This window comes from Rattus rattus, chromosome 4 (assembly GCF_011064425.1).
Source record: "Rattus rattus isolate New Zealand chromosome 4, Rrattus_CSIRO_v1, whole genome shotgun sequence".
In the NCBI taxonomy this organism is placed as follows: Eukaryota; Metazoa; Chordata; class Mammalia; order Rodentia; family Muridae; genus Rattus; species Rattus rattus.
Genome location: NC_046157.1, coordinates 180,952,745 through 180,965,162, shown reverse-complemented (window position 1 = coordinate 180,965,162; position 12,418 = coordinate 180,952,745). Strand labels below are relative to the sequence as shown.

General features: G+C 42.8%; 1 protein-coding gene across 1 annotated transcript in view; it reads left to right on the top strand.

Moving 5' to 3' along the window:
• Positions 1-12,153, top strand: part of Ndc80 (NDC80 kinetochore complex component) — a 31,395-nt gene extending 19,242 nt beyond the window's left edge. Inside the window, exons 12-17 of the mRNA XM_032901760.1 lie at positions 63-215; positions 2,969-3,058; positions 6,550-6,642; positions 7,737-7,867; positions 8,747-8,849; positions 11,118-12,153. Coding sequence (XP_032757651.1) covers positions 63-215; positions 2,969-3,058; positions 6,550-6,642; positions 7,737-7,867; positions 8,747-8,849; positions 11,118-11,255 — 708 coding nt within the window. The 3' untranslated portion in view covers positions 11,256-12,153. The remainder of the gene's footprint in view (positions 1-62; positions 216-2,968; positions 3,059-6,549; positions 6,643-7,736; positions 7,868-8,746; positions 8,850-11,117) is intronic.
• Positions 12,154-12,418: the final 265 nt, after the last annotated feature.

Sequence of the window (12,418 nt, the reverse complement as noted above, 5' to 3'; positions counted from 1 at the left end):
CTCACGCTCGCCAACACAGACGCAGGCTGCTTCACGTGGACATTTCTGTGTTCTCTTCACAGATTGAAGCACAGTTAGCAGAGTACCACAAGTTGGCTAGAAAACTGAAGCTCATCCCCAAGGGTGCTGAGAATTCCAAAGGTTATGACTTTGAAATTAAGTTTAATCCTGAGGCTGGTGCCAACTGCCTTGTCAAATACAGGACTCAAGTGTATGTAAGTATGTGTTCCAATTGAGTCTGTCCATGACCTAGGACTACACTCAAGAGCGAGACACTGACTGTTCTCTTTCTAAGGAGCAGAAAACTTGTCTCACATGTAACTTTTAACCTTAAAAAGCCTTGCTCTCTGTGCCTACTTTACTCTATCCAACTATCCACAAGGAAAGTTGATTACAAGTAAAACAGGTATCAAGACTGTGTCAACAATCTGAGGTAACCTTTGTTTTCAAGTTACCTTCAGCCCCTCTTGGGAGAGCAGTGCTAGCAAATGCCAAATGCATGCTTTACTGGAAGCCCTTCATGTTGGTAAACAGATATTCTCTCTGGCCAGAGACTAAAGAGGGGTAGTCTCTACACTGAAATCTTGAAAGATGAAGTATTTGCACTACATCTGTGGGGAAAGTTCTAGGTACAACCACACACATGAAGGCATAAAGTATAATGGATTATTTTTTTAAGGCAAAAAATAAAAGAAAAAAGAAATGTAAGTAATTAACAAGAATAAGAAATGTCTAACTTTGAAATGACCAAGGAGATAATTTTGAGAAGAAAAATTTTTATTGCTGTATTACAATGTTTTGATTATTCATAAGAGTTATAGTTTTATTGTTAGTACTAAAATTCCATCTTTGAAATACTTTTGAATACAAAAATGTAGAGTCAGAGGCTATGCATTTTTCCCTTGGGAACTATTCATCTAGCCTATGGCCGAGCCACCCTGAACCTGCTGATCTCATCTAATCAGAAGCTAAGCAGGATCAGTTCTAGTTGGTACTTGGATGGGAGAATTATTCATCTGTCATGTATCTGTTGTGTGCAAACTGTGTTGAAGACCAGCTGTGTGCTAGAGATAAAATACCCAAGCAGAAATGGCGGTTTATTAATGAACAGACATTGCTTAAGTCAAGCCAGCTAGATCCCGCCCCATTCACAGTAAGAGGCAAGATCTTACTGTGAATCCCCAGCCAGGTCTCAGTCATGACAGTGCTACTCTCCCAGCTTCCTGAGTGCTGGGGCTGTAGGTGTGGGCCACAACTCTCAGCTTCTCCCTATGGAGGATTCACCCTAGGATCTCGCTGGGTAGCTCTGGCTGTCTTGGATTTCCCTGTTTAGATTAGACTAGCCTCAAACTCCTCCTCCTAGGTGCTAGAATTAAAGGATCACAATGTTATAGCATACACATTGTACTTGGTTTAGATTTACATTCACTTAGGAAAAGAAAGTGCATGCAGTAAATGCTCAGTTGCTTACTGGTTTGGAAGCCATTTGTCAGACTGGGTTCATGGATTTCTGTCAGTAGCCACGGTACCAAGCAGCCTTTGTTCACCACTGCCTTGAGTGGTTCGATATGACCGCAGCAATAGAATAATTACCTGGATCAAATAGTCTTGTAGGGGTTGGGGATTTAGCTCAGTGGTAGAGCGCTTGCCTAGCAAGCACAAGGCCCTGAGTTCGGCCCCCAGCCCCAGAAAAAAAAAAAAAAAAAAAAAAGAAATAGTCTTGTAAAAGGTTATTCAGGTACGAGGAATATGCTCAGAAAGGGAGAGAGATTACTTTCATCTCCAGAAATACTTGTAAAGTACACGTGGGTTGCTGGATAGATGGTTAGAGTGTGCATGCCCTTTGCAGAGATCCCAAATTCAAAGTCCAGCACCTGCAGCTACTAATCCACACCTGCTTGTTACTCCGGCCCCAGGGGCTAGGTTTGTGCTCAGGGTAGAGTCCATATTTATTGTAAAAGGTCTTGGGTTTGATGCACAGCACCAGAAAAGGTACTGGTCAAAATTAGAACCTATAATAACTTGAAAAGATTTGCTTGATATACAATGGCCTGTGGCATTTTCTTTTTGAAGAGAGGATGTATTTTAAAAGTGCAAATGAAATTTACATAACATTGTAACTATACTAAATTCACTAAGTTTCATTTCAGCTAAGTTTATTTTCACATAATTCTACTTATTTTAAAGTAGGTATTCTCTCAATTTTAAAAGTACAATAAAAAAAATGTATAGTGTTGAAATAAAATCAATAGATTAGAAGCCAAACAGAAGTCCTACCAAAATTATGAGACTAAATCTTTGTGAAGTATTAAGAGAAATGGGATGGAGAGATGACTCACGGTTAAGAGAGTGTACTGACTGCTCTTGTAGAGGACCCAGGTTCTATCCCAAGCACCCACATCAGTGAATTCATAACCTCCTATAATCCAGCTCCAGAGAGACCCAACTAGGTGTGTCCTCAGCAGGTACCTGCACTCACAGGAACATACATGCAAACATATAATACATAGAACAGGGCTGGAGAGGTGGCTCAGCGGTTAAGAGCACTGACTGCTCTTCCAGAGGTCCTGAGTTCAATTCCCAGCAACCACATGGTGGCTCACAACCATCTGTAATGAGATCCGATGCCCTCTTCTGGTGTATCTGAAGACAGCTACAGTGTACTTATATATAATAAATGAATATATCTTTAAAAAAATAATAATAATACATAGAACGCGTCAGGCATTGTGACACATACTCCCAGCCTGTGGGAGGATGAAGGTTGAGACTAGCTTTTTTTTTTTTCTTAAACGTTGTCTTCAAAATTATCAAAGGTGTTTTCTCCTCATTGGTATATTATATATTATATTTAAAATACCATGGCTTTATTTTATTTCTTTAAAAGTGACTTACATTGTAATGTAGACAAGCTTCATGGGAGAAGTTTATCATCAGATATCTTCTCACTATTTTTCTGTATTTCTAGGCACCTCTCAAAGAACTCTTGAATGAAATCGAAGAAGAAATTAACAAAGCTCTGAATAAAAAGATGGGTCTGGAGGATACTTTAGAACAAGTAAGTATGGTACAGGCGACTGGAGTTAACACAAGTGTGACTTGTGGTTTCTGAGCAATAACCATTTAAATTGTTTCTCAAGACAGGGTTTCTCTGTGTAATCCTGGTTGTCCTAGAACTCCCTCTGTAGACCACCCTGGCCTTGAACTCAGAGATTCATCTGCCTCTGCCTCCCATAAGTTTTAATTAAAATTATGGAAAATGAAGGTTGGTGCTAACCTTGACTGGTGTATGTAAAGGAACTAAGTTCTTTAACCACTTGAGTCTTCATTACCACCATGATAAAGTGGGATAAACTCAGTCTTCTTCACTTGCTTCTTGACATAATCCAGTGTTCTTTTTATATTCATGTGGATTTGAGGTGGGCTTCTTATATCCCATTAATGCTTAGAAGCTACTTAGCTGGGACTGTGAGGTCGTGAAATGAGTCAAGTGCCTGTGGAATGTTTTTAAGGTAGTTTTCAGCTGGATGTGGTGTGACACGTGTGTCACCCCAGCACTCAGGGGGCTGAGGAGGAGGACTGACAGGAATTCCTGCTCTCAGACACCTGAGACATAATGCCTTCTGTAGCCATGAGACACCACCACAGCCACTGTATTCAGTAACTCAGAACAGTGACTGAAGCCCTGGCTAGCACAATTCTTCAGGAACTGTTTTAGCCAAGACTTGGTGTTATCTCCCTGTCTCAAAACAGAAAATTGTCCCTTTTTTTAATCTATAAATAAACTGGCATTTCATAAGTAGCTACCAAAGTGACCATAGAGAGCTGTTTTCATTGTTAACAGCCTCCATGGGATCTGACTTCATAGGCTGCAAACTCGGCCTTGTGCTAAGTACTTCTTAGCATGAGCTTGAGGCCCTGGGTTCGTCCCTGGGATAGAGTTACCTTGTACCTGCAGGTGCAGCACTTTGAATGCAGAGGCCCGGAGGGTTGCAAGTTCCTGGCCAGGCTGGGCCAGAGTAAGATCCTGTATCACAAAAATAAAAGATAGGAAATTTTAAAATGAAACATGAGCTATGGTTAGAAATAAAGCAAGTTAGTTTGAATCATGAAGAAACACAATATAAACAAGTCAATCTTTTTTTAAAAAGTTGGTGAGTTAAACCTGAGTACAATGGTGAGTACCTGTAATCCCAGCTTAGAGGCAGAGAATCCAGTATTGAAGGCTACCCTGGGCTACATAGGAAGTTCAGAGCCAGCCTGAGCTATATGAGCTCATGACTCAACCCCCCCCCAGAAAAACACCCGTGTGTGCGTGTGCGTGTTTGTGTGTGTGTGCGCGTGTGTGTGTGCGTGTGTGTGTGTGCGTGTGTGCGTGTGCGCGTGTGTGTGTGTGTGTGTGTGTGTGTGTGTGCGTGTGTGTGTGTGTGCGTGCGTGTGTGTGTGTGTGTGTGTGTGTGTGTGTGTGTGTGTGTGTGCGTGTGTGTGTGTGTGTGTGTGCGTGTGTGTGCGTGCGTGTGTGTGTGTGTGCGTGTGTGTGCGTGTGCGTGTGTGCATGTGTGTGTGCGTGTGCGTGTGTGTGCATGTGTGTGTGTGTGCGTGTCCGTGTGTGCGTGTGTGTGTGTGCGTGTGTGTGTGCGTGCGTGTGCACACGTATATATGGCTGAAGACTTGGTTAAGAATACTGATTGCTCCTGCAGATGACCTGAGTTCAATTCCTGGCACCACACAGTGGCTCACAGCCTTTGACTCCAGTTCTTCTGATTTTCATAAGCACATGACACACACCTACATGCAGGCAAAACATTTATATATAAAGTAATTATATGTAATAATTATAGATAGGATATACCATACAGACAGACAGATGGGCTTGGAGAGATGGCCCAGAGGACTTGTGTTCAGCTCCCAGCACCCACTTGGTGGCTCACAACCGTCAGTAACTCCCATCCTGGAAGATCCGACACCCTCGTCTGGCACGTGATACAAACATGCTTATAAAATACCCATATACACGCGTCATACATGGATGCGTGTGACAGTGGTAATCCCAGCACTCCGAAAGCCGAGGTAAAAGAGTCTCGAGTTCACGGTTAGCCTGAGCTACATAGCAAGTTCAAGCCCAGCCTAGCGTATAAAACAGAAACCTGTCTAAAAGAAATGAGAAGACTGGTAAGATGGATTACAGCATGAGGAATAAAGATCTCAAAATTGGCTCCAGATGAAAGGAAAAATGAGCAACCAGAAAAAGAATTGGCTCTTGAAAAAGATTTCATTAACAAGTTATTTTAGAGATGAGTGTTTTCAAACATTAAAGGCCAGAAGATTTTAGGACTTGAGAATTTTCAGAGCATAAATATAATTATCATGAGCAGCCTGAATGTCGTCACGGAAAAGGTTAGAGCAGTCACTGACAGGGCCTTGCTCGTCAGCACAGGAGTCTGTAACCCGCAGCCTTTGGGCTCTGCCTTCTAAGTTCTGGAATTAGGTGCATGCGTAGCAACCACGGGCTCGGCCCATGCTTTATACACAACCACACGCCTGGTACTGCAATAGATGTCACCAGTACCGATGTAGCCAGCACCTGCCCTGTGGACTCCATTACAAGTGGGAAGATGGCTGCAAGAACAAATATTTTCCATTAGAAGATTATTAAATTAGCTACAAAGTAGTAGATTTCACCCTGGCATGCACCCTACTGGCTGCCCTCCCCTCCCCTTGCCCACAGTTGCCTCCTTTCTGTATTCCTGGCACAGTGATCCATTGCCGTATCTTAAACCACCCCATCCCTTAAGATCTGTTTTTCCCTCTCACAGGTCTCTCAGTCTCATGAACCATCCCTGCACACACACAAACACATAGAAACTTAAATCCAGGTTTCACATATGAAGGAAGACACGGTATTTTTCTACAGGTACATACTCAGTTTTCTCAGCAACATCTGTCAAAGAGGCTAACTTTTTCCTAATGTTTGTTTTGACATCTGTGTTTAAAAAAAAAATTAAGTAGCCGCTGGAGCTGGAAGACGGCTCAGTGACTAAGAGCACTTGCTGTTCCTGCAGAGCACCCAGGGTCAGCTGCCGGTACCCATGTAGCAGCTCACAGCCGCTTGTAGCTCCAGTTCTGGGGACTCCATAGGCACCAGGTGTGCACATGGTACACATACATACATGCATACATACATGCATTCATGCAGGTAAAACACTTATATACATAAAGTAGAATCGTTTTTAAAAATGAAATTCTATAAAAGTAAACAAAGAGCTGGAGCGTTGACTCTGTGGCCCTTGGAAAGGGCCCGGGTTTGATTCCCAGCACCCATGTGGCAGCTCACAGTCTGTTAACACCAGCCTCAGGGATCTGATGCCCCCTTTCTTCAGTGGGCACCAGGCACACACATGGTCCACAGACTCACATGCTGGCAAAACACTCATATACACAGTAAATAAACAAGTACTCTGTATAAAAGAAAGTATGAAATTTTTATCTTAAAGAAACTTTGGTGTTTTGTGTTAGTTGTGATTTCTCAACCAAGGTTTTATCCCCAAGCTGAACACCGTGAAAACAGAAAGCAAGAGGGCTGTGAGAATGCTGAAGGAAGAGGTTCAAAAGCTGGACGACCTTTACCAACAAAAAGTTAAGGTAAGAACCTGACCAGGCTGTTCATCTCAGCCAAGACTCTACTGACTGATTGTCCATGCACATTCTCTGATGTCACTCTGAAATCTTAGCAGGATGTGGTGGCACAGGTACACTGAGGGGCAGTCTCAAAACTCAACCCAAAAGTCAGGTGTCGTTTTGTCTTACCTGTAATCTCAATATTTGGAGGACCCTGATGTCAGGGAGGATTGGCACAGGCATGAGACCCCCCTGGGCTGCACATAGATAGCAATACCATGTCTCAATAAATAATAAAGTATAATCTCATGTATTTTTATTGAGTTAGTACTAAGTACTCCTAAAGAATGAGCCCCAGTCAGGTGCGTTATATAATTGTCCATTAGGGATCGTTGCAGACTGACTGTCCTAACTAAACGCCCAACTACTGAAGAGCCCCAGAGTGGGTGAGGTGCAGGCCTGGCTAGCGCTGTGCTGACCCACACTGCGTTTGATCAAGCGTGTCTTCAGATTCATTGGCACTTACCATTTTAATGATAACGTTCAGCTGTGTCGTTATTAGTTATGCCAACAGGATGCAAAGTTGTGTCTTGTCCTAGGTTATATTTAGGATGGGCTGTTTTGGTTTGGGTTTGTTTGTTTCTCAGCAATGTGGAAACTTTAGAAAATATAAAACTAATCTGATCTGCATATGAGATATGATATATTTGGTCATTTTTACTTTTATCATGCTTCCTCCATAAAAATTTGTTTATTCTTTGAGACATTTAAAGGGAAGACTTTATAAATCCATATACTTCATCTTCACAAGTTTGGGAGTCTGAGATCGGGCTGCTTTTGCTATACATAGTTAACGCTTGTGTGGAAAATTTGATTCAAAATACCAGGTTTTCTATAAATTAGTCTTGGAACACTATTGAGTTCCTACCCAGAGGCCTCTTGGAAAGGGCACATTTGTGTTTACAACACAGCGTTCTCCAGGGAAATGGCTAAAGAAGGCAGTCAGCATCTTGGGAATACAAATGATACAACGTTATGTTTTGTAAGTGCCTTACACTCTCTCAGTACACCTTGAGCAAATAGAATGTAAATACCAAGGAAAACTGTTTCTCCTGTAGGAAGCTGAGGAGGAAGACAAGAAGTGTGCCAGCGAGCTCGACTCCCTGGAGAAACACAAGCACCTGCTGGAAAGCGCAGTGAACGAGGGTCTCAGCGAGGCCATGGGCGAGCTGGACGCCGTCCAACGGGAGTGAGTTCACCGCACCGAGAGCTGGCTTTGGCCAGTTGCCATGTCACAAGCCTTTAGTCATAATACTTGGGAGGCAGAGGAAAGAAGGCAGATCTCTGTGAGTTCAAGGCCAAGCCTGGTCTTCTAGCCACAGCTATTGCACAGAGAAACCCTGTCTTAAAAACAAAGCAAGGGGAAAAAACTAATTCTGATTTTTTTCTTTAATTTCTATTATAAAGCTTTTTGGGGTGTAAAGAATGAGAAGATTTGAAGAATTTAAGTAGAGAGACAAAATGTAAGATGCCTTCCACTATATAGTTATTGCCTAACTAGATTATTGAATGGCTTTTAATGCCTGGAGACAAATCAATTTTGTTGTTGCTTAGTTTTGTTTCAATTTTTGTTTTTGAGACAGGATCTTTATGTGCAGCCTAGGCTGTTCTGGAACCCACTATGCAGAGCAGGCTGACCTTGAACTCACAGAGATCCACCTACCTTTTTGAAAGTCGTGCTCTTAACGTGTGCAGCTGAGCAAATCTTAAATTGTTAAGAAATACATAAGCAGTACAGTAAATACTCTTCAACTTAAGAAGACCTGCAAAGCCAGGCACTGTAGCCTTGCACTTGAGCTGAGAGGTAGAAATGGGATGGAAGGTGTGCACACAGGGTAGCCGACCACACATGCAATGACCTGAAGCAGCCGGTGTCCCTTACATGGCGTTTGCACAGATTCTACCAGGTGTGGTTTTCTCCTGTTCACCAAATATTTCCTAGGGGAAGTGGTAGTGTAAGTAAAGGCAAAATTCGCATTTTCCTCGGGTTCCTATGCAGTGTTGATTTACTCATTTACTCTGAGACATTAAACAAGTTGTCCTTTTTTCTTAAATCTTAATTCTCTAGATACCAGTTAGCCGTGCAGACCACAACTGAAGAAAGAAGAAAGGTGGGAAACAACTTACAACGTCTTTTGGAGATGGTTGCTACACATGTAGGGTCTTTGGAGGTAAGGGTGGAGGTCTTTACTGAATTCTAAGAGACATTTTCTACTTGTATCTATAAGAACTAAATTACGATTCTAAGTTTCATGAAAACTGGTTATCTATCAGAAGGATCTTGTGTACTGGTGTGGCAGGATTACAAAAGACTACGTGTACACTTTATAAAATAATGTTCAGATACACCACACACAGAGCAGAGGGAAGGGGAATAGGTCAGGCGTGGGCCCTTGCCTGGTCCCAGCATTTAGGAAGCTGAGGCTGGGGAGGTGCTGTTGACGGCCAGCCTGTCTCAAAGAAGGCAAAAGTAGATGTGCGAGCATGGGAGTGGCATTGGATCGAGAGAAGGGCGTGCTGCAGGGTAGACACTGAGGGAGACAAACCACTCTTTGGGGGGCAGATCCTGCCTCACACAGAGCCAAGAGCCATGTGGGCTGTGGGCTGTAGGCTCTGAGCGTCAGGTGAGGCTAGACTGTGAGACTGTCTTTACAACTCAGCAGTTATAAAATGTTCTTAAATCAGGTGCCAGAAGAAATTCTTTACAAATTCAACTTAATTAGAATTAAGGACTTTTTAGCCTTAGTAGCTAAGGACATAGCTACATACGCTGTAATCCCAATGCTCAGAGTGCCAAGGTCCTCAGCTTAAGGCTAGGTACAATTAATGTATGATTATAATCCAAAACCAGGCAAGCCCAGCCAGGAGGCTCACAGGTGTAAGACCAGCTTGAACTACAGAGGGAGGGGGACTCTGTCACAAAAAAAATAAACCCACGTGAGCGAACTATGAGATGCCAAGCAGTGGGCATAGTGGTGCTCCTAATGCTCCAGAGCCTGAAGCAACAGCACTGCAATGACTTCCAGGCCACCCTGAGCTACAGATCACAAGCACACAGTACTGGGGTGCACGCCTTTAATCTCAGCACTTGGAGACAGATATAGGTAGATCTCTGTGAATTTGAGGCCATTCTGGTCTAAAAATGAGTTTCAGGACAGCCAGGGATATTACACAGTGAACCCTGTCTTAATACAACAGGCTGGAGAGATGGCTCAGCCAGTAAGAGCACTACTGCTCTTCCAAAGGTCCTGAGTTTGATTCCCAGCAACTACATGGTGACTCACAACCATCTATGATCTGATGCCCTCTTCTGGTGTGTAGGTGTACATGCAGATAGAGCACTCATATACATAAAATAACAAAAATAAATAAAATGTTAACCACAATCACAAATACATGCAATGAATATGAAACTTAAAACCAAGTCTCAGTTTGATATTACAGTTATGTTTGCATGATGATGTGGTTACATTCTGAAATATGCATCACATCAGCCCAGGCCACTGGGCTGGTTGTGAACATATTATAATGTCCTTATACAACCCATATATAGACCTTATATAAATCTCTTCAGTTCGAGATTGTGTTCTCAGGAGACTGTTCTTCCTATGTGTTGCCTGTTCACCAGAACATCTGCAGACATCAGTGCATAATCATAAATGCACACATACCTCTGAGAAGATTGCAGCTTTTATTTTTGCTTTTTAGTTGCTTTATTTACATTCTTCCATGCAAAGGGCAACACTGTAGTGTTAATCGACACTCACACTGAGTGGGTAGGCAATCCCCAGTTAGAAGCTGGCAACACAATCCCCTCCTGGCGTATGAGAATAACACAAGGCTCACCACAGTCAGACCAGCAAAGGCCTGTCAGGCCTGAATCGCAGTATGAATCCCATGGGAAATGGCCAAACTTAAGGCTGTCTCCATCTCCACCCAACCCATCCTTAATCTGCCTATTGAGTATGGCCCATTGAAAGTTAGGGGAGTCGGCAAGCCTGCCCTCTTTGGCTGTGGTTTGCTGCAGGCTAGTGGCCATTACCTCCTCCCAAAGGACAGTCTTCCTGACCATTCTGCAGGGGCTGCTCTATTTCTACGTTTTTCTGGACCTTGTATTTCTCACATTGAGATGTGCCACTCTTGGCTAGTAGACCTGTTCCGCTAGCCCAGGGCCTGGTGCCCGCCTGCTGTGACAGGGAATCACAGAGCTGGTGGCCAGATGTGAGTCCTTTTTTTTTTTTTCATTTGAGATGTTCTTACTTAGCAGCCCAGACTAGTATTGAACTGTGGTCTTCCTGCCTCAGCCTTTGAAATTACGGTCATCTACTATTTCATCTAACTGATTCTTTTTTTAATTTAAAAATGTCAGTTATATGTAAATATTACACTTGAAACAAATTTGTCTTTATACATTAAGAACTGTGCATTGTTTTCACTAGAAACACCTTGAAGAGCAGATTGTTAAAGCCGACAGAGAGTATGAAGAATGCACGTCTGAAGATCTCTTGGAAAACATCAGAAAGATCGCAGAGAAGTATAAGAGCAACGCTGCCCAACTTAAGGCCCCCGACAAATGAAGATAAATTAATCTTTCAAAGACATAACAGTATTTTATCCCAGAATTATGGTAACATGGTAGATTAACCTTATAGATGTGTCAGATAGTTAATAAAGTGTACTAGTGAAGCGTGGGTGTCCCCTCCATTTCCATGACTCACTTCTGACGTGAGGAGAAGATATGTGGCATGGGCTGTACTGGGAGTTAGCAAATCCAGTCTGAATATGTCAGACACACCCACTCACTGCCTACCCGTTCTTTCCTGCTGTAATGGCAGTTAAGCATATGCAGCAGAGGCTACTCAGCCTGCAAAGCCAGAGGTATCGATCCCCAGTTCCCTGTTAGGTGTCTTTTCCTGGGGAGATGTGAAGAAGCATCTGTTCACCCACATGGAAAAGATAACAACTAAAGGATTCCATCCAAATCCAGCTGAGTCAGTAAGTTCATCGGGCTTACTGGCAGATCAAAAATGGCCACCAGGAAATCCCCTGGACAAGTACAGGCAGTTATACTATGAAAAGTCCCACCCACTGGACAACTCACTGCAACACCACTTAAGAGTCTTGGACACCTTGAGGGAGGCTATTCTACCACAGAATTTTCCTTGTCAGTTATGTGCCTTTTGTATAACCTCGGGGCAGGGCACTTCTGAGGACTCAGGGCTGAACACCGTAAGCCTCCCTACTCCATCCATGGGGGAATGAAGTGAGCTGCTTTCACTTAAGCCTAGAGGAGACTTACACAGTCCTTTAATAAAAAATTTCAGTTTAATTAAAGACTGCCTACTTTTAAAAGTTCTTGCTCTGGGATGTATCCCAAGTAGAGAACTTGCCCAGCATATTCAAAGTTATAGATTCAGTCCCCAGCTCCCAAGAATAAGCAGTTAAAAGACAGTTGTAGACTTAGATTTAAATAAATAAAAAAAAAAAAAAACTGCTTTAATAAGGGTTTTTAAACATTTTGATTCCCTTTGTGGCCCACCGTCCAAAGGTAGGGGAGAAGAAAATGGTAAATAGGACAAGAGGATGTGGACCCGTTTAGTAGACCTGTTTAGTAATTCTTTGGAGCAATTTAATCTCTGCAGTCCAGTTTAGTAGTGTCAAAATACCAAACACAAATCAGTAGCAGGGGTACGATCCAACAGAAACTGCCAGGCCTCCTCAGAATTGACAGGAGTCAGTG